We start from the raw sequence: 22,360 nt of genomic DNA on the forward strand, positions 1-22,360 counted from the left end.
TCATATGGGAAATCCTATATTACAATTGACTAAAACTGTTGTTTTATTGATAGTTACAACAAATCCCCTTTGCTTATATCACTAGGTTCTTCTTCCATCATGTCTTCTAATATTCAAGGATCACTTCTAGAGAATTGTCAAATTCTGCATACAAGATGAAGTTCACTATTTTGCACAGAGCTACTGCAAACTGAAGTTCCCCATGAAGTTGGTCCGATTATATAGTTTGGAAATGTCCCTCGTCGTTGCTTTAGTCTGGACCGATATCAAATCCGCACAAAGCATATTATTCTGCATAATTGTCTTACAAAATAATGTGGCGCTATTGGTACGTAAGTCTCCAGTAGGTTCAGTCGGTGTTAAGTAAAGTTTCAAGTAATGTTCATGGGCAAGGTTGGGTTCAAAAGGTCTGGTATACAAGGTATGGCCATCTCAGATGACTTCTATCTTGGACACGTTAAAGTGTTCGAACTCAAAAGGAGTTTGATTGATAAATCTGTTCATGGCAGCATTGCTGGCGATACCAGTGAGCAAGCGTTTTTGTTGCTGTCCTTGGAAAACATATCTTCGATCTTGGATCGGAGTCCATATGCAGTGGAGAAGGTTTTGACTTCCATGACTTATAATCGTCATAAAGGATACTTGGCTGTGACTCAGCTCATTTTGACTGATGTGGTTTCCAACTTTAGATAAGACCTATACACTGTGCACGTAAAATCTGGCGTCTTTCGATGTTCGTTTGTACTCGTTAGCATTAGGCATCAAATGAAACATGATATTACTTGAATTTAGTTTTAGGCGTACAGCCACATCACTCAACAAATGGTTGTCTTGCACATGTCGAAATGAAAATGTTGCGCCATTTCTAAGCTGCGTCTTAGTTTGATTTTCTTTTGATGATTGTTAAATCCATCATTATAGTCAGATTCTGTCACCTTTGTTTCATTGAAGGCAGCCAATGTATCAGGTTTTTATATCACGTAGGCATCTATATATGTGTTCTTTGCTTCTTTTCTGTACGTCAAGAGACTCTCTCTCTCTCTCTCTCTCAAAAACAAAGCTTGTTAGTCCAATATGTTGAAAACGTTGTAATATGTTTTATCATGAAAATGCCACAGATTTAAAGTTTCTACTGTTTGTAAAATGTTTGTGGTCAGAACGAACTGGAACGCGTACAAGGCTGAAAAAGGCTACATGTTGTGGCAATGTTTTATAAAACCTTGAAATCATTATCGTGTCTCCCCGTATGTCTGTTACATTTTTCCACATGCAGACATGTAGCATCATGTCCCGCCCAGTCACATTATCCTGACACCGGGAGGTAGGGGGCAGTCCTATCACTATCCTCTTAATGCCAAACTGAATTGCAAAATTTCAAGAGATGGATATTCGTAATAGCAGGTTAAATAAATTTAAATCTTAATACCTTTTGGTATTTTAAGGAAGAAAATTAAATTAATCTTCATTGTACCCACTATCACACAAATTTATTTGTCTGTCTGTACCAACCATCATAGTAAGTGCTCAACATACAAGTATTTCTCATTCTAAACGACCTTCATAATTCCTATAATTACCTAAAATATTTAATCCATGTGCTTCTTTGTGCCACTCTTGCAAGTCACTATCCATCAACTATTCTCTAAACTGCACAATCAATAAGTCAACATCGCCAATATCTAGTTATATCCACATTTAAATCAAAACCATATTTACAAGGCAACTGTCAATACAAGTTATCCAAATTCACACTCATTATCATCAAGTGCATTTACCATAAAATAATATATATATATATATATATATATATATATATATATATATATATATATATATATATATAGAGAGAGAGAGAGAGAGAGAGAGAGAGAGAGAGAGAGAGAGAGATAGGTATATGCATCAATTTACATCCAGTATATTAGCGATACATATATTATATTCTCTTTATTCATTTAGGGTTCTCATGTTTTTAAAGACCGTTTTTCAAGAGACAGATACAATTTATAGAACTGTTCGTGGAATTGTTCAACAGATTTATATTCTTGTATTCCAAAACTTCACACGAACGGGCTAGATAAGAACATTAAATAATGTTAACACGGTGAAGGAGATCCAAATTTTTGTTCTATTAATGTCTGTATTGGGATCAGAGCATAAAAAAGCTTTTAAAACATATCATACTGACAGATATCGCTGTGTCTGGGAAGTACCAGTTTAATAGTATGTCTGTTTTCGTAAACCATTGGGCAAATACATTCAGAAAAATATACATTATTCATAGAAAGCAAAGTCTAAATATTATGTTAATGAAGATTAAGACTTAAAATTAAATTGTGTAGGCAGAAAATTATTGTTATGTTGTGGAATTAGCAAGACGAACTGTAAGGCCAAAGTTAGTTTCTGACTTCACCAATTATTTTTGAAAATATAAGAACAAAAAGCACCGAAGCATATACTATTTAACCAGTACCTAACGTCTCTACAAGTACGTGGGCGAATAATAAAACCTTACATTTACAATCCCATCAATCGACCGTTGTAACGATGCCATAAAGCGAGTGGTTACAGCACGAAAACCCCTCGTTCCAAACATATATGCCTTCACTTGTATTTGTCGATTCTGTCGGAAAGAAGGGTTTAGTTCATATACTAACTTTAAAGGAACAATGTCTGTAATTTTATGCATTTCGGTTAAATCAGCCTCTGTGATGCTGCATGAAGACAATCGCTTATGTTAGCAAATTCTTCACTTAATTTTGCAAGTTAGACAGAAACTATTCGGAAGGTCATGAACTCTGATGTCACGTGGCGTGAGCTTTTGCTCGGCCATTTTTGGGAATGGATTGCTTCAGGCGACAATCTCGTAATTTCTCGCAACCCCAGAGAACAAATTTGGGTCAGTTCTTTAATATTTAGTCTTTATGGAGCAAATTAAGCATTCTACGTACCCCAAACTTTAAATAAACGGTCGCCCAAACGTTTGAGAAAAGCCGCTATATTTAATCATATATTGGTAAGTATTGCATTCCTTTCGGTTTGAACCTGGTACCCTTTCGCACCCCAGCGATGTAACCATCGTGGATCAGATCTTCAGTGTTATAGATGAACAGAGGAGATCTGATTTTATTTAGATTTTATCTTCTTTGTCCTTTTATTTATTATATATCTTACTTAAGGGGGAGGGGAGTGACTCTTACGGGCGACTTTTCTTACCCGACCTCCCCCGGGTTATTTTATGAGATTTTAATCACTAGTCCCCTTTTATGTGGAATAAATCAGTGTGTGCACGTGTCGTATGTTCTTAAGGACTCTTGGTAATAGACAATTCAATACAGGTTGGAGGGGATGTTACTCGGATTGTGACGAAATGACTACAAATGATAGTACTAGTTATGTCCCATTTCTTTCTGTTAAGTATCATGCACCGTTTAGCAATGAGTGCGTGAAATAATAAATTTTAATAAAAACAATTCCATACCTTTATGTCCACAGACTTTGATGCAATATACTGCAATATGGGGAGACCACTCAGGTGGCCTAGTGGTTAGAACGTCCGCCTCGGATGCGGGAAACCGCGGGTTCGAACTCCGGCTGAGTTGTACAAAAGACTTATAAAAAATTGTACTAACACCTGCCTCGAAAGGCGTTCAGCATTAAGACGTTAGTATTAGGACTGTTTGGCTTGGTGCCAGGATAATGTGACTGCGTGGGATATCATGCTACTCGTCTGCGCCAAGATGCTCCAGTGCTAGGCATCACTTTAAACTGCCACAATGCAGACATCGTAGCGATATGACTGGCAAATGGTTAAAGCTACATTAAAAATCCATATCACACACACACACACACACACACACACACACACGCACGCGCGCGCGCGCACAATATGGAGACTGTATGTTGTGAAAATGAAATATCACAGACACTTTTGAATCATCCATTCAGTGGCAAAGAGAAGTGGGTTTTCAATATAACATGGAGAAATTGAACATGAGCTGTTTTTCTGCACATGCTGTTTGCTGATATGATGGATTCAAGTCAGCTTTAAACAACCTTGATAGTAGTTCCGAAAGCAAGGAGCGAAGCCTGTTTTGGTCATATGCAGTAGTTTATGATGAAGACAACAATACAGTTCTCCATGTATTTTAATAATAATAATAATTTATAATAATAATAATAATAATAATAATAACAACGATAATAATGGCATTATGTTTTAGTCACAAACATTATGATGTTCACCAAAATGAAGAGTGTGGACTATTCATATTTTCTGTTCTCTTTTCTTACTGCACATGCTGAATGATCTATTGTACTACAATTGGTAATTCAGTTTTCTATACTCTTTTACTGGGTAATTATTTAGTCTTGAGTTACATTCTCTAACCACTTTCATGGTATCATAATAATGGGTTCAAGACAAAAAAATGTTACGAAATCTAAAACTTTAGTCTAATATTTTCCTTTTATGAAGACCACCAGCCACATTAAGCTGCCTCCTTGTATGACGGTTTCTAAATTATCTTTGCAAAAGACTACACTGTACAACCATAGGAACTAATTTATCCAGTGTTCAAATGTCATACACAAAAGAACATAAATAACTAGTAATTTCAAGCACAGTAAAATGTTACTAAATCACCGCTGACATGTACATAGCTAATTGTACAAATAAGTGTAAACTCTTTATGTGGCCTATTTGACACACCGTACAATCCAGTGTAGAAAAGCGCATGGCTGTGTACATGCATACATGTTATATTCAATGTCATTGAGCATGTTTATTTAACATTCACGATTAATGACAATATTGACATTCACCGGAATCGTACGAGGTACTGTCCTGTAAAGTATGCAACTGCGTGTATATCATACCTGATCAGTTTGTAATATTGTTAAAATTTATGTTTTCCCTATTTTGACTCACGCTGTTGCTTTGTGCGAAGTGCCTTCTCAAGCACTAGCGGAAACATATACCATAACAAAAATAGTACTAGCAATTAAATTTAATATACATCCCATGTATGCATACATAACAGGTTTATTATCACAAGTAGTTAATGGCAAGTACTTTATTATCCTCAAAGGGGTCCCTTTATCTAACGAATCAAACACTTGCGTGGATTCATCTCGAAGTCCTTTGTTTTCCATTAATTTAAAAGGACTTCGCAACAATAATCGTTGTCAGCTGGACTTTCTAAGAACGCGCCAGGACTATTAATACTTTTCGTCTAATAATTCAATGAATCTAAAATATCCCAAATTCACATTTGCATCACAAATTCACAACTGCAGGCAACCTGACAACTGCATGGCTTCTCCTTCTTAGGATTCGGCAGAGTAAAGTCAGTATTTAAATACCGTGAAATACAAATCACAACTCAAACACCAAAAACAGGGAGTTATTTTTCGACTCTATCCCTTCGTAAGTCGCACTACGGTTTTGAGCCTCATTTCACATTTTGATTGTAAACCATATTTACCATCATGACAACGATAAAACGCGTCTCCAGATAATGGAACAATCCCTTTTCAACTATTCCACTAAATAAAATATCGATTCCTATCACAATGATTTCACATGGAAATGCACTACCAATCAACACATTTAGATTTAAATAGGAGCTAAGTTACATTCCCACTTATCCGGCTCCATCTTCACTTATCTGACTCTATACCCACTTATCTAGCTCCATGCCCACTTATCCCGCTCAATGCCCACGTATCCGGCTCCATGCCCACTTATCCCGCTCCATGCCCACTTATTGGGCTCCACGCCCACTTATCCAGCTCCATGCCCACTTATCCCGCTCCATGCCCACTTATTGGGCTCCACGCCCACTTATCCAGCTCCATGCCCACTTATCCCGTTCCATGCCCACTTATCGTATCCATGCCCACGTATCCGGCTCCATGCCCAATTATCCCGCTCCATGCCCACTTATCCGGAATGACCTGAATTTAACTAGGAAAGTAAACCATGCCATCATGCAATTTCATCAACGCTGTACTGAGACGTTTATCCACATATATTGGCTAATTACTCGGGCTGACAAATATATCCCGAACACCGACTTCCGATAATCAAACAAGTAATCACACATATCTAATATATGTATAAAATAGGGACGTCAATAGAAATGGCGCATACCCTTGATTTACTACAATATCATTATCTGTAGATTGGTATTAAGAACTTAGTCTAATGATACCCGAATATGTCAGATTTGGCATATTAATATTTAGAGGTACATTCGGTGAAGGCTGAAATGAAAATAATTAAAATGTAAACAAGCAAATATGTCATTTTGTTGTATGTATTTTAGGAATGTTTAGTAATTTTCTTTGCTATTGTGAGTACTGACTAAAACTCTACTTTCAATAAAATGGAAAGTGGGATAGCCATTGACTTACAGGTATGCGTGTAATATGACTATCAGTCAAGGGAAAGGGTTGACTGAACGAAGACCAATATGGCAGCCCCCATTAACTGGCATCGTGATGTTTGCCACGTGCATTGTACGCAAGGCCCAGTGTATGCGAAGATGTAACCCTCTTTTGCATCTTTATTAGTCTTCATGCAACAAGATAATTACAATGCAATAGCCCAATACTATCTCAATGCCGTGATATACGTATACGTGATACTTGATTATACCGCAGGGACACATACAGTAGGCCACTTTGCATTGTCAATAGCCCGTAATCCTGTATTTCTCTTAGGGGACGGGCTTAAGTAAGTCATATTGCTTACCGTTAAGTTGCAGTCTAATATATTGTATTGTTACAACTATATGGCATTAAACTTATTTGACAGAAAGTAGCAAAACTACAACGTTAGTAAAATCAACAACAAATTATTTCTCTATAAGTTACAAAGTGACAATTTAAAAGGAATTTGCAGTATTGTGAATTAAATTCCAAATAATCATTAATGTCTTATCACAAGTCCAAAATATAGAATGTTCCGAAAGAATTTCAAAAGTCTTAAATGTCGTGATGTACCAATAGTTTTGATTAATCACAATGATATAATCCAGAATTTCTTTGAGTGTCTTTCACAATAGCCTCAATGAAGTGTTTTAGTGAGAAACGTCCATAAGCACTTTGTATTTCCAATGAATAGTTTAAATAAATGATACCATCATCAGTCCGGGGACATTATTGCACGGCAAAATTTTGCTACATTCTCCTTTCACGGATTTTCACCTGTGGCTTGCGATGATGGTTAAGATTAAGATGAGGAAAGAGTGAAATTTCAAGTGAGATTAAAAGAGAGAGATCAAGAGGGAGAGGGAGAGATCAAGAGGGAGAGGGAGAGATCAAATGAGCTACCAACACAAACTGAAAAGAAACAACGAGGAAGAGAAATCTTCTGAAACGCTAATATTTAAAAAATGGTCGGATTTATAACTTTATTATATACTGGTTACCCCCCCCCCCCATAATAAAGTATCAAGAATGATTTTATTATAAATATGCGAAGGAACTTCTAACTGTTTGGCCTTTGGGTCTCCCTATGATACTGCAACTTTGTTTAATTGGTATCACACAGCACTAGGAAAATCCAGTAATTCAAGTTCAGGGTTTTCATGAAGCTAAATTTCTTTTCCTCTCTAACTTCATATATTTCTACGTATTGTGATCCATTATGAAGAGAGAGAGAGAGAGAGAGAGAGAGAGAGAGAGCTTTGACTTCACAGCCTTTTGGGACGAATATATTTCGTCGGCGCTTTCATGGTCCAACACGTTTACATACACTTGAAAGCTAGTTTCAGTTGTTCGTGCATTAACTTCAGCTTTGGGATAATATTACTAAATGTCTAATGTTTGTACCAGGCAAGCGATTTGTTCCTTTCTCGCCAAATAAATAGAATCATAAATACGTTCACAGGCGAGACTCTGTACTCCGTGTTACACTTGCAAACTCTATGGTCAATGGCCGTCATGTGTGTCTGTTTCTCTGTCTGTGTCTGCGTGAATAATATTGATGGCAAATAGTTTTGTCCATGTTTACGACCATTCATCACAATATTACTAGATGACACCAGCTCATAGACAGATTCAAGTTTTGCGCTACTTATGATTGATTAATTTAAAGATTTCATTTTGAAATACTATAGGTTGTCCTATGGCTTTTTCACGGAACATTTAATATTGATTACGTTATTAGTATACAAATGATGTAAATATAGACCGCATGAATTCACTACGATTCACCTTGCCAGTACCAGTAAATAAATAAACAAATATAAAAAATAAATAAATAAATAAAACATTCTGTAATTCCTAAAGCTTCAGTGGTAAGAGTGTGTTTACTTAGGTTAATGTAGGAAACAAGACGTTTAAGCGTTAATTGTTAAACGAACAAAAACACAATATTCCTGTGTAATGAAATTTTCTTTGTCTTCGTTTTCTCTCGGTTCGGCTGCGATTCGACACCTGTAAAATTTATTTTGCCTACGGTGTCATGTGACTTTTGTCGTCAATATGAAACATTCACTTCCTGGTTAGACATTTGATATAGAGCAAGGTTAACAACCATGTAAGGTAACATCAGGTAATAATGTTTTAAATGCTTATTGTAACTACCATCCATATTATACATACATCACAGCAACATATGAAGGTTATATAGTGCCAAATCAAGTGTCCTTCCCAAGGTCAAAGACAGACAGCGGACCCGGGCCAGTCCGATCTTAGGATTAGAATCGGCATCCTAAAGGTTGAGACCCAGGTACACGAATCATCTAACACAAACATACTCGCACTCAAATCTGCTCAACCTGTGTCATCTAATAGAGAATTCTTATACCATACCCCCAACTCTGCTAATTGACTACTCTGAATAGCAGGTTTGAATGTATACTAAATTAATATTAGTATATATTTGCGTATGATACGCTCGGGTATATGCGCTTAAGACACACAAACACATACATTTTGTAAATTAATTGTATCACTAGAATCATTCGTGCCAAAATGCCATATTATTTATTACTTACGCCCAGCTGTGAACGAGTCATGCTCTCAGGTTAATGCCCCATTACAAATTTTAAACGAAAGAAAGGCAAACATTATGTATTATATGGTTGATAATGAGGTATTGAACTGTACCAGAGGGAGAAAGTTATATCGCCACAGTAGGGATATCAGTTTTGGAACTACTTTTTCCCATTTGGGAATTATATCTGCCCTTAACTATGTTATTCTCAATATGTATTTCCATTTTAGGCACATTAATATCTTCTTTTTCCTTTTCTTCTTCCTTTATCCCATCCAACTCCCCAAAAATAAAACCAGCATGAACAGATCTGAACCAGGCTCCATGCAAGTTAACTTGCAGTCATATATATATATATATATATATATATATATATATATATATATATATATATATATATATATATATAGTGAAAAGAAATCTAAGACGTTTTTAGTTTATACAAGGTAATATTTCACTCGTGGATACAATTTGTATCGTCATGAGTGGCAAAGCCAATATTAACAATACCATGTTCCCACTTTACGTTTCATGTTTCCTTTTATCTACTCAGAAAACGTAAATTTGTCATCTACTATTTTTTATTATTGCAAATTATTTATCACACAATAAACAGTCGAAGGTACATGGCTTACTTGTTTAAACATATATGTACGTCTATAGCTTAGTAATTATCACTTGCAGCTAATTTAGTAATGCCTTGATTTTATTAAGATTTTTACTCACTGACTCTCAACATCATATTTTCATAAAACACTTAATTTCTGGTGTTTCACTGCTTCAACGTAATAGATTTTCTATCTAAAATTTAAAATGCATGAATGCTTGCAAAGGTTTTTTTTTATGTCAGAAGTTTCACAATATATTTTCTTTGATGCCTTTTTCTTAAAAAAAATAGATTTGAAACGGTTGAAATTTAATAGGTTTTGTAATTTTAATGTTGTATTCCTACAAATTATTCAGTTTACCCAAATTGGTATTCTTCATGGATATGTTTTAAAATTTTCTGGTCTAAAAATCATTAATATCTCTTTCAGACAGACCAGTTGACATCTTGAATAAATGTATATTCAGTTTATTATAAATAACTGTGATTGTAAATGCAGTTGACATGTCAAGGTGACGCGGGACCTTACCTGGTCATTTAAGACCGTTCTCTGTACTGTATAAAGAAAGTGTGAGAGCTTTTAATTTGAGTCCAACGGCATTTTCATAAATACAATGTACCTGTATTATCGTGAACAACAGCAATATCAGCAATAACAATTTTCGACAAGGCACCTTTTGGTCTTAGTGAGAAAACATAAATAAAGTCAAAAACACGTGTCCTAATTATTTATTCTGGGACTTGATCATCTGCGTACAGTGCAGCAAATTGTATTTTTTGACATCCATGTGATTAATATTTTGTCATAAAAGACCTTATTTCGTTAAGATTTCAGCCGCGCATCGGCGCACAAATTCCATTGCTATCTCTCAAGGGGAATAATATGTTTTTATTAACTGAAACAAGTTTTTATTTGTTGGTAAGAATTAGTTTACTTGAAACTTTCTCTTCTTAAACCTTGACGCTCAGGACTTTGCATAGTAACTTGATTTTCAAAAGTATTATATTTTATATGTATATCTGTCCTTCTTTCTACATGACGCTAGAAATATGGTTACCACCAGAAGAACTCAAAGGTAAGGAAAACATGTAAGCCCATGAGAGACTGACATAATACGTGCATCAGAAAACAGACAATATTTTAAAAGGCCAGTATAATTTAATAATGTTCTGCCAAAACCGGTGTCGCTCTCGTGTACAATTCTTTATGCAATTTTTTTTTGATACTAGTATGTCTGACTGCTGTTTGCAGCATAGAGAAGTGGCATGTGGTAGACAGCATACCCAAGTCAAAAAAGAGACTAACAAGAAGCTCGCTTTTTGTCAGCTGTCACACCTACTGCCTATATTATCTACTTGTTTTGCAAGGTGAACGTTCGCTCAACCTTTTCATTTGTTGCATATATTCTTGAAGTATGATCTTCCAGTTAAGATGAACGTGTTTCAATTTCCAGTCCTAAGTGTTGTTTCTGGTTTATCAATGATTACCTCTGGGTTCGAGTATCAGGCTCAGCCAAGATGGGAAGGCTACCAGTTGCTTCCCGTGTGTCAGTGGTCCTTACCCAAATTACAATTATCAACGGCAACAACGTTTACCCAAACTTTAGAGGAACATTTTAAAGAACTTCATTATATCTTCTCTGTAATTTTATTTGGAGTGGAAAAGGTGATAGAAAGTGAAACAACGCATTCGTGTCAATGATTATCAAGACAGTGGATTAAAAATGCCATGCGTACTTTATTTTTGTACAGCAAATTATCTTGGTTGGGAAAAACGCTTTGCTCTTCTAAAAAATTCCTCTTGCAAACTTGTCATTTTCTATATGGTAGAAAAATCGGTTATAATTCTTAATATATACCAAGTGCCTGGAGAAAATCTATAGAAAATCAGCAAAAGATTGATGCCATAGTAAACAAAAGTACTTTGGTATTGTTACGAGTCTATGCTCTCAAATCAAGTAACAGAAAAGAGTGAAGACAACAAGCTTTGTAAAATTTAACAAATAATTTATTTCCATAGGATGCAAAGTGAATAATGAGAAAAAGATCTTACGGCTTTACGAATCAAATCCAAAAATAATCCATGAATTGACAAAACACAAGTCCTATCAATGAAAGGTTCTCAGTTCAGATCCCGATGAAAATCCAAGATGGAAGGCGATGATGTCTGTAATAACCTACGAAATGCAAATGTGTCAACAGTCTCTTGTTGAACCCAGTTTTGAATTCCGTGTAAATTCCAGTAAATGTCATTGTCCAAGAATGATATCAGATCACTTTTGTATTTCCAGGGAAAACAATCACTTGAATTCAATAATTTGAAGAAAAATAAAATTCAGCCCAAACTGGTCACACCACAGTACAACTTAACGTGTCGGATGTTTTAAGCCCGACTGGCAATCCTTTATCATATTATCAGTTATAAGATTAACTAAAACGCAAAACAAATTTCCGGATGGGGTTCAAAAATTCATTCTTTTTGGTAATATGATACGTAAGATGAGCATTTCAGCAACACGTCTTTGTTTTTCTGTAATGAACTTACATGACATTGTTACACTTATTTTGGACCGCTCAGGTAGCCTAGTGGTTAGAGCGTCTGCCTTACTGATGTAATTGTCAATCAAAATTCCATTTAAACCAAACTTTCAGTGTAGGTGAAAAAGAAAAGAACGAGATTGTATTTGTGAATGTCTTGTTGACGAAATAAAATAATGATACTAAGAAAAGAAGAAGAAACAAAAGAAGAAAAAAAGCGTCTGCCCCGGATGCGGGATATCGTGGGTTCGATCCACAGCAGAGTCATGCCAAAGACTTACAAAAATGGTACTAACAGCTGCCTCGCTTGGCGCTCAGCATGAAGAGGTTAGTGTTAGGACTGGACGGCCTGGTGTCAGGATAATGTGACTGGGTGGGATATCATGCTACATGTCTGAGGCACGATGCTCCAGTGCTAACATCACTATAAACTGCCAGTTGTAGACATCGTAGCGATATGACTGAAAAATTGTTAAAGCTACATTACAAATCCACATCACAAACACATACACTTTTTTGCGTCTCCAGTATTGAAAAACTACTCTGGGGACGTCCATTAATTATGTCAACAATTTTTAGGCAATTGTTTACCCCCCTCCCCCCCCCCTTGTCAACAACTGTCAAACTTTCAGTGACCCCCCTAATAAAATTTTACCCCCCCCCCCACAAACTAACAATATTTTATACGGCTGGCTTTTATGCTAAAAATATGCTAAAAATATAATTATGGAAATTAAAAGGTCTACAAATAAATTTTAATACAATTTTTTTACTTGTTTAACAGATTTCAAATTGACTATAACACTTTGAATTCATGAAAAAATCGAGAGTTTATATTCTAGCTTCTATCATCTTCCCATAGGGAAGCCAAATGTTCCTCAGTTGTTATAATGGGCATAGTGGCTGATATTTTGTAAAACAAAAAAAAACATTGTTGACGTCAATTTATCTTGAACTCCCCCTCCCCATGTCAACAATTGTCAGGCTTCTTCAAACCCCCTCCCCCCCATTTTGTTGACATAATTAATGGACGACCCCTCTTTAGACTATGTTGTTACTCTAAGATAAATGTAATATACAGCTTAATATAATTTCAAGTTCGTGCTAATACATGTTGTTTATATTCTATCCAATTAGGAGACCGCTCCGGTGTCCTGGTGGTTAGAACGTCCGTTTGTTGTTATGTTTTGCTGATAAATGTTTTTTTTGTCTGCAAAGTATGCATTTTACAGAAATATGTATTGTTTTAATACTGTACTGTAAATTTGTTTCTTTATCGGATTATGTTTTAATATTTTTTTAAAACTTGATTTAGTTGTGGTTTCTAAACTGTTTTCTATGTGTTTGAACTTGATGTTAATTTGTTTTTGTTTGCTACAATGTGTATTTCTAAAATGTTTTTAAAAATGGGATTTATGGTATTTTTTAAACTTTTAATTTTTTTAATTTTGTAATATTTAATTTAAATGTTTATTTGTTTCTGCGTTTTCCCTGTTTTTAACATAAAAATGCAATAATTAAAAAGGTTGTAGACAAATGCAGTATAGCAGTTTAAGATATTGTTGTTGTATGGTTTAACGCCATTTTTCAGCTCGCGATAGGCTATACATGGCGGCCAGTATTAATGGTGGAGGAAGAACCCGGGAAAACACCGGAAAGAACCACCTACCCACGAGAAGCTACTGGCAAGCTTTCTCACATACCCACATTAGCCGAATCCGAGACTCGAACCTATGCAGACAGAGGTGAGAAGGCAGTGATCCGTAACGGAGAGTGCTTAGTTTAAGATATTAATGTATTTAACTAAAAATTAAGACACCCAACATAATTCACTATAATAGTCTCAGTACATTATAAAAAGTAATGAAAATAAACAATAAAAGAACCTTAAACAAAAGATAAAAATCTAGACTTGAAAAACAAGAAAGTCATTAACGAAGAAGTATAAAACATTAATACGACAATATATTATTCATTAAGTAGCACGGGCTACAAATTAGAGATAAACAACAAGGAAACAAGTAAAGAAGGCATGGATAAACACGGTTTTGAAATGTTTCTCCTAGACATCTGTAGTTAAGGTGTGTTTTACGAAGATTACCAGCTTGAACTGGATGTTTGTTCACTTTGGCGTTCGGTGTATCTAGTAACATCATACAGATTACTTTAATATTGTTACATTTGTGAGTTTTACCGTGTGCATGAAGGACATCACCATTTATGTACCTTTAAACGTAAGATATTATTCTTATTACACATGTGTATTATCTGTTTAACATGGGCTTTTACAGATACAAATAGCTGTTAACTTCTTTTATTATCAGTCGTGATCGGCCATCTTGCCAATTGAGACCAAGCTGAAATGACGATGGAGCCGGACCTAGTAATTGCCATTGACATTGGTAGTACTTATTCAGGTTACGCATGTCAGTTTAGAGATAACTTTGAAAATAACCCCAGGGACATCTGGATGAATAACAGATGGGGGAGTACTAATACCACCCACAAAACGACCACCTGCGTCCTCATAAGGGTCGACAACAGTGAGGTGATAGCTATCGGAGACATTGCAGAGATGAAATTCTCAAAGATGTATGATGAAGATGAAACTCTTAATGAAGCGCGCAACTATTATTTCTTCAAGAACTTCAAGATGGTCCTCTACAACGAGGTTCGTTGAAGTCTATTTTTCCTTAGGAAAAACATTTTTATTATCATAATTTTATTATTATTATTATTATTATTATTATTATTATTATTATTATTATTTATTAATGCTCCTAGTTAAGTCTCCCCGTACTGTACAGTATATTAACTTTGTTAAATCTTATGTTTTGCTACAAACGATATTACACTGTCCTAATATGATCGCGATACATTATTTCGGTACCTTGACAAGTTCCCGTAGTAATATGACTTGCGGTTGGTTTATATTCTTTATGCTGGCTCTTGTTTTGTAAAATCTGCAAACAATGCATCATTTTTCCAAGACTTGTCACATTCAGTAAGGTAAATAAATAAATATATAATGTCTCAGCGTGCTAATTTTCATTTTACAGAAAGGTATGTCTCTTTAAGTTTCTACTTGTTTGTAATGTATCACTGTTCCCTGGCAAACATGACATTATCGTCAAACCTGCTTATGTAAATTACGTGTCATAAACTCGATAATACATCTCAGCGATAAATGCTTACCAATTGTTGCGTTTATACTTTTGTAATGGACACTTTCGTTATCAGTGTTGGCCACCCATATATCGCGTTTCTCCTACTATTCCAAAGGGAAAGAAATATCCTGAGTGGGCTCAAATATCCGCTTATGGTGTTGTAATTGTGACGCTATTGTTCTACGTGTTACTGGGCCTTAGTGGTTAGAGCGTCCATCTTGGATGCTGGAGGTTGCGGGTGTGAACCCAGACCGAGTCATATAAAAGACTTTTAAAAATGGCATTGCAGCTGCCTCGCTTGGCGCTCAGCATTAAGAGGTTCGTGTTAGGATTAGTCGGCCTGGTGTTAGGATAATTTGACTCGGTGGGACATCATGCTACATGTCTGCGGCATGACGCCTTAGTGCTAGACATCACTATAAATTGCCACACTGCAGAAATCGAAGCGTTATGGCTAGAACTGTTAAAACTACGTTAAAATATCTAACACACACACAAGTGTTGCACATTTGAGATACACTTTTACTTTTTAAAGGAAGCCCTTGCTTACGCTTATTGTTTCAAGCTATCTAACAACTGTTGACCCAAACAAGACCAAGCTGTAGACTTATAGAACTGCATTATATTTCAGAGACAAATTAAGTTTTAACGATTAATGAGTCCAATTTGAATGTACACTTTTGAGTTTTGTCTAGTTATAGTAATACTGAAAAAGACAAATATAACATAACAAGTATTCTGGTATTTATCTTAAGATGAACTAAGTTGATGTTAGAACATATTATTAATTTTAAAGTTTATTTTATGCAATTTTGATCCTTTGGAATTTTGACCTTGTTTTGTGAAAGCAAAACTGTTAGCATATTAAAGCAAAATGAACTAGAGGTAGGCCAGCATATTAAAGCAAAAAGCACTAGAGGTGGGCTAATACAATTGTATGGGCTTATTTGCATTTATATATACATGAACCGGATAGATCGTCAGCCGATTTTAGTAAGTTTGATTTGTTGTTTTCTTTTGTTTATCTAAATGAAATGTCTGATTTGTTCTTTAACTTTGACTTTTTTTGACAAAATGTTTGCTTACACTTGCCTTGCGAGCGAGATATTTAAAGATGTGAGTCAAATACGACCTTTGTTTATCATAGGCGGATCCTAAGATTAGATTGGGTCCTCTATTTGTATGTGTGTGTTTGGATTGTTAACCTATCTACTGAGCGGTCAGATTGGGTTCTTTTGTCCATGACGGAATGGTTCATTTGTTGTTGTTTTTTTTTTAGACTATGGAACGTTTTGGACCTTACTTATTTCGACACAAACTATAACTTTTATTAAATTTAAACATGAATCACTCGAGGCGCACACACAAATTTGCATATTTGTATTAATATTTAAATGAATCAATTGAATCTCTGGTCATTTTAATTATTATTTAAGTTTTCAAGATATTTCAGAATAATTTGTATTTATATTTGTAGATAATCTTATTTAGGTTTTTAAACATTGAGAAATTATTCAATTTAAAAAAAAAAACAACAACAACACTTTAGAACATTTTTCACGGAGACTTTTTTGACTAAAATGTTGGTGGTGCCTTTTAGCAAATACCGCCTGAGATAAATGCTGTTTGGCATACATGTTTACATGCATTTGAATATTACATCTTCAGATTTTCATGTCAATGTAGCAATTTTCATAAATTGTTTCAACAATTTTGAAATCATTGGACATATACTTTTTCTGTGCTGGAGCAGTTGGTTTCATTTTACATACAGAAATCAAATATATGTTGCATTAGTTTTTCCAAATTCTTTATACCTTAGCATGTAAGCAAGATATCTCAAGTCTCCCATTTAATTTCACTGAAAAAACTGCCCCGGCAAACCCCTCCATATAAAAGAGACCAGCTACTACATGGCAACATTTACGAGTCCCGTCTTTTGGATTGATGTGATTTTTTAAAGAATTCTATTGCGATAACATTTATCAATATGGGACAAAGTTCAGTAACCTTCTTGTGTGTCCTTTGTAGACAGGTCAACTATTATCTTTTCCCTTAACACTGTTATTAACTTCTTGAGTGACATTTCTCATCAGGAGATCGAAAAATTTGTTTAAGTTCACCAAAACTAAAGCTGGGTCAGGTTTGGTGAAATGAAATCAGAAATATCTTTGTCGAATAATTTCACCTTTTACTCATCCGGTGCTGCCCTTTGACCTTAAAATCAGTAACTTTCGTATATCACATTATTACAAAAGTTGTATTTCATTAATTCCTGCTAAATTTCTTCTATCCTTGTGCGAAGTACATGTGCTATAAATAAAGGTAGCTACTTTTCATTCGACAGTCGGTATATTGGAAGTTAATATTGCATAATGTAATCTTTTGCAGACTTTCACAGTGAATGATGGGAAAATAGGTTGCGCGGAGGATTACTTTTCAAGGCATATGCCGATTACATTTGTGATGTCAAAATTAATTGAGGGTCTAAAGAAAGATTGCCTTGAAAGATTTATAGAGAGAAGACACCTGACCATTCCAGAAGCAAGGATTAGATGGGTACTGACCATTCCTGCAATCTGGAATGACGATGCTAAGAACGCTATGCGGAAGTCTGCAACTATGGTAATTGGATAACGTTTTATATCAGAAAATAGACATACAAAAATTGCATAAACAGTGATTAAGACACAGCCAATAAAAAGTAAGCTGTTTTATTACCATATAATACATTGTTCAGAGAGTTTGTTCAGTAGTCACAATCTGACGAGCGTCAATACACAGAGTGTTGATGATTCTGTTGAGAGGCAATACATAAGAGGTCCGATAATTCAGCTGAGAGGCAATACATAGAGTCCGATAATTCTGTTGAGAGGCAATACATAGAGTGCCGATAACTCTGATGAGAGGAAATACAGAGTGCAAATAATTATGCTGAGAGGCAATGTAATGAGTGCTGATAATTCTGATGAGAGGCAATACACAGAGTGCCGATATTTCTGCTGAGAGGCAATAGAGTGAGTGCGATAATTCTGATGAGAGGCAATACACAGAGTACAGATAAATTCTGATGAGAAGCAATGATATATCTACAAACTGGGTCATTATATAAATCTCCATTACCTCAAAACAGTAACAAAAACAAAAGACTACATAACATAATAAGGAAATGGTATTTAGCCCTAGTGGAGAAAGTCGAAACAGTTTTGCAGAAATATATACTTAAATCATGAAAACAAATGACGAAACCAGGTGGGTAGACAAAACATACAAAACAACTTTAAATCTACCACCATTTTGCCCCCCCCACCCCACCCCCACCCCCCTCGAAAATGAAAGAAAAGGTCAACATGGCACATTCAACTATAGACAACTCACTCATAAATGTCTTCTAGTGCTTTCAGAGTCATTTGTACCTGTTCTACGTTCTAATGGATAGTAGCCCCAGTCGAGAACCTAAACCAGTTCCTGGAATACATGGCGTATGTCGTCCCAGAAATCTCCACGAACTACTACTTTTAGTCTACATATTTTTCGTTCTGGAAAAAGAATCGGAACCGGACGATTTTGGTTGGACATTGTTGCTATGACAATCCTTTGGTATAGTTGTGTTAGAGGCTCATATTGGTTTAACATTGGTTTTGGGTAGGAATGCAGCTTTTAATATTTATTGTAATATGAATCACGTCGCTTTCAGGTCACAACTTTGCAGGAAGCGGATATTGGGTGTTTAGATTTGACATAAAAAATTATTCTAGATAACAAACGTTCTCTATATCACATGAAAAATCTCATTAGATGATACAAATCATCATTTTTAAGATTATAAACTTCGAATGCAAAAGAACAATAAATTCTATAAAAATGTAAAATATAGAACAGTAAGCACCACACACAGAAAAAGGCATGTGATTTGTGTATAGTTCTTATGTTCGTGCTTATTTCATATTAGGTTTATGAAACTGGATCATATTCTTATCATTGACTGATTAATTACGATTGATATCATTCAAGTTGTTTCACAAAGTCCGTGTAATAAAATACTAATGCCGGGATAAACAGATTGTGTTTGATCCTTTGCCAATTTGACTGTTGAAACAATCATTTTGACACATTTGCTATTAAGCTTTTATTGTACCTGACGTCAAAATGTGATAAACTACGAGTGTGCATTAACATCATTATGACACCGTTTATTTTCAATGTCATACACATATACGTATAATTTAACAATGCAAATACTTTATTATAATAAGTTCATATTTTCAGGCGGGAATCCCAGACAATCAGCTCATATTGGCCTTAGAGCCTGAAGCAGCCGCAGTGCACTGCATGTATCTGTCTGCTCAAGAAAAATCTAGCATGGACGGTCTGGGGAATGTTGGAGATAGATTCATGGTCATAGATCTGGGAGGTTGGTATAAGTATAAAAAAAAAATGTTGGTAGTAATGCTTGTCAAAGGACACGTTTAGTTGTCTGCTGTGGACCGGTAGATATCTAAATAATTTAATTTGTGTAATTGTTACTCTCTTACCAGTTTTCTGTGGCGGAAACATGTCTCGCGCGCAAAAGCAAAATGCCTAAATCGTAATTGTATATGTTAATTTATGTAGGGCGTTATAGGATATACTTTGATTGTCAAATTAAACACACTTAAGTGGAACTGAAATTCTTAGTTAGTTAATGTTCATTCAGTGAGCTAAACAGGAGTACAAATGTTGTATAACCACAGGAATTTCTTGAGACATCGTTCAATGCGCAGGTTGATCATGGAGAGCAAGTATGAATTGATTAATATCGAATTGTACAATAAGGCAGCTAATTATTTGTGTCAGAATTGTGCCAGAGCTGCAGTTTGAATATAGATAAAAGTACATTACGTTTTGCAGTAGCTGCATGGAGGGTACAATTGCATGCTATATAACAGTCGATATGAAAACCTAAATTATTTTTTTCTGTTGAAGGTGGCACGGTTGATATAACAACTGTAGAAGTAATAAAGGACGGTTGTTTGAAGCAGATCCACAGGGCAAATGGTGGACCATGGGGTGGTCAGAGAATAAATGACTCTTTTTCTCACTTGATTCGAGATGTCTTCCTAACTGAAGAGGGTAATTCGGTTTTTGCCAGATGCAAAAAGGCTCAGCTCTTAAGAATGGAAGAAGAGTTTGAACAACATAAGGTAAATATAAAGGAAGATGCACAACGTGGGGAAGAATGGATCAAGCTGCCACTACCCGACGACGTGTGGGATGAAGTTAGAGACCATATTAAATTAAACCCTACTAGGTATACACAATACTTTAATAAGACGAGAAGTGGTTTGGAATTCAAACCGGAAGTTATTCCAAAACAGCTCTTTGGGGAGACATTAGATTTGATTGTGAAACATCTTCAATCAATATTTTGTGAGACATCAATGCAAGACATTGCGAATATTGTGTTGGTAGGAGGATTTGCCGAAGCACCCATCGTACGTGAGAAGATAATTGAAGCGCTTCCAGGAAAGCACATATTTATACCAATAAATCCGTTCTACGCTGTTTTAAAAGGGGCAGTGCTCTATGGCCACAATCCTAATATATTCAAGAGCAGAATTGCTCCCTTCACCTATGGGATCAAAACACGGTCAATGTTTGATTCGAAAATGCACGACGAGCATAAAAGAATAAGGGAACCTGACGATACATTTTGGTGCAAGGAGATCTTTGACGTTCATGTCAAGAGAGATCATGTTGTATCTTTGAACGAGGAACAGCCGACAATAATATACCATCCAGTGGACAAAGATCAAACTGTTGCTAATATTGAGATATTTCAATCTGAATTACAAAACCCAAAGTATGTCACGGACGAGAAATGCAAGAAACTAGGGACTCTTGTCATTGATATGCCTGACACTACTGGCGGATGTGACAGAGATGTTGCAGTGACAATGATGTATGGGGGAACAGAATTGGGCGTAAGGGCAATAGACAAAACCACGGGGAGGGAGTTCAAAACAACAATAGTCTATGACAACTATTCATCTTAATGTAAATGCTGCTTATGTGTGCCTATCGTTTGATTAATGATCTTGAAGATAACAGGAAATTAATAATCAAATCTTAATTGCTTATTCGTTTATTTTCAACATTAAGGGGAGAGTTACTGGCTAAACTCTCAGGTGGCGTGACTAACGGCGATGGATATACTTGAACTAGCTTGCCACTGTTGTTTCTCGAGTGATTTTTTCATGAAACATAACATTGTATTATATTATCCAGAATTAAAAACCTCTTAAATAAAGTGGCATGGTTCCAAACTGACCAGATTTACCGAGTTCATCTCTACCAATCTTAAAGATTTAGATGTCTTGAGTCTGATTATTCTAGGCAGATATGACGCATTGCCCATTAATTCTTGTCCAAAAATCTTTAGATAAATGTGTACTTTTATTATATATTTCATGATAAAATATTGAAATGTATGAGCAATTGCAAATTTATATCACTACATTGACGATATCACCTTGATCGCCACAGCGGCCATATCATGTTTGGAACTATTTATATCTAAGAATTGTGTTACTACTTTTTCTGAATTATCTTATCTTATGAGAGATTTTTTTGCAAACAGAACTATTTGGACAACGCAAACAAAATGACTCGTATTATTCCTTTATCATAGAAAAACGAAATAGATAAGACTGTTTTCCATAAACAGGTCGGTATATTCCTCTGCTACAAAAATATGGATAACCCTGAGTTTGTGGAAGTTTGTGATGAGTGTGTTCATGATCTCTTTTTCATGGTGATTTTCATTTGTTCGAAGATGACAGTATCACAGTAACATATTTTGAACGGTGACTCTAGAGTATGTTGAAAAGTTTATAAATTCACAAACAATATCAATACCAAGAGAAAAATAGAAGGCGATGTCATTCTTTTCTTATCTACCTGGAATCCGAATGTGATCTTAAACTGCCACATTGTATATGATCAAAAGAGCTCTCCGACCTTTTGTCTTATGTTTTGAATGCTACTGAACAAAGATCGTCATTT

The 22,360-nt window shown here is 35.4% G+C and overlaps 1 protein-coding gene across 5 annotated transcripts; it reads left to right on the forward strand.

Annotated features, from left to right (window-relative positions):
- Window positions 1–8,455: 8,455 nt before the first annotated feature.
- LOC149775440 (heat shock 70 kDa protein 12A-like) lies at window positions 8,456–22,315 on the forward strand. Of its 5 annotated transcripts, none has more exons than XM_089943117.1 (6): window positions 8,491–8,560; window positions 10,658–10,759; window positions 14,474–14,820; window positions 17,708–17,941; window positions 19,586–19,730; window positions 20,282–22,315. In XM_089943117.1, the coding sequence occupies exons 3-6, from the start codon at window positions 14,512–14,514 to the stop codon at window positions 21,349–21,351; spliced, it is 1,758 nt and encodes a 585-aa protein (XP_089799243.1). In that variant the 5' UTR covers window positions 8,491–8,560; window positions 10,658–10,759; window positions 14,474–14,511; the 3' UTR covers window positions 21,352–22,315. The 5 variants fall into 5 exon arrangements, with proteins under 5 accessions (XP_089799242.1, XP_089799247.1, XP_089799243.1 ...); XM_089943118.1 differs by lacking the exon at window positions 8,491–8,560 and adding an exon at window positions 8,567–8,737; XM_089943116.1 differs by lacking the exon at window positions 10,658–10,759 and having other exon boundaries at window positions 8,456–8,560.
- Window positions 22,316–22,360: the final 45 nt, after the last annotated feature.

The sequence above is a fragment of the Sinohyriopsis cumingii genome, chromosome 19 (assembly GCF_028554795.1).
Source record: "Sinohyriopsis cumingii isolate HCF-2022 chromosome 19, ASM2855479v2, whole genome shotgun sequence".
NCBI classification, from domain to species: domain Eukaryota; kingdom Metazoa; phylum Mollusca; class Bivalvia; order Unionida; family Unionidae; genus Sinohyriopsis; species Sinohyriopsis cumingii.

What these genes read in the sequence shown, in the direction of transcription:
- LOC149775440 (XM_089943116.1), top strand. Translation starts at nt 14,512, where the DNA reads ATGACGATGGAGCCGGACCTAGTAATTGCCATTGACATTGGTAGTACT. An exon ending in AGATGGTCCTCTACAACGAG is followed by an intron (nt 14,821 to 17,707) that starts GTTCGTTGAAGT and finishes AATCTTTTGCAG; the next exon opens with ACTTTCACAGTGAATGATGG. An exon ending in TGCGGAAGTCTGCAACTATG is followed by an intron (nt 17,942 to 19,585) that starts GTAATTGGATAA and finishes TCATATTTTCAG; the next exon opens with GCGGGAATCCCAGACAATCA.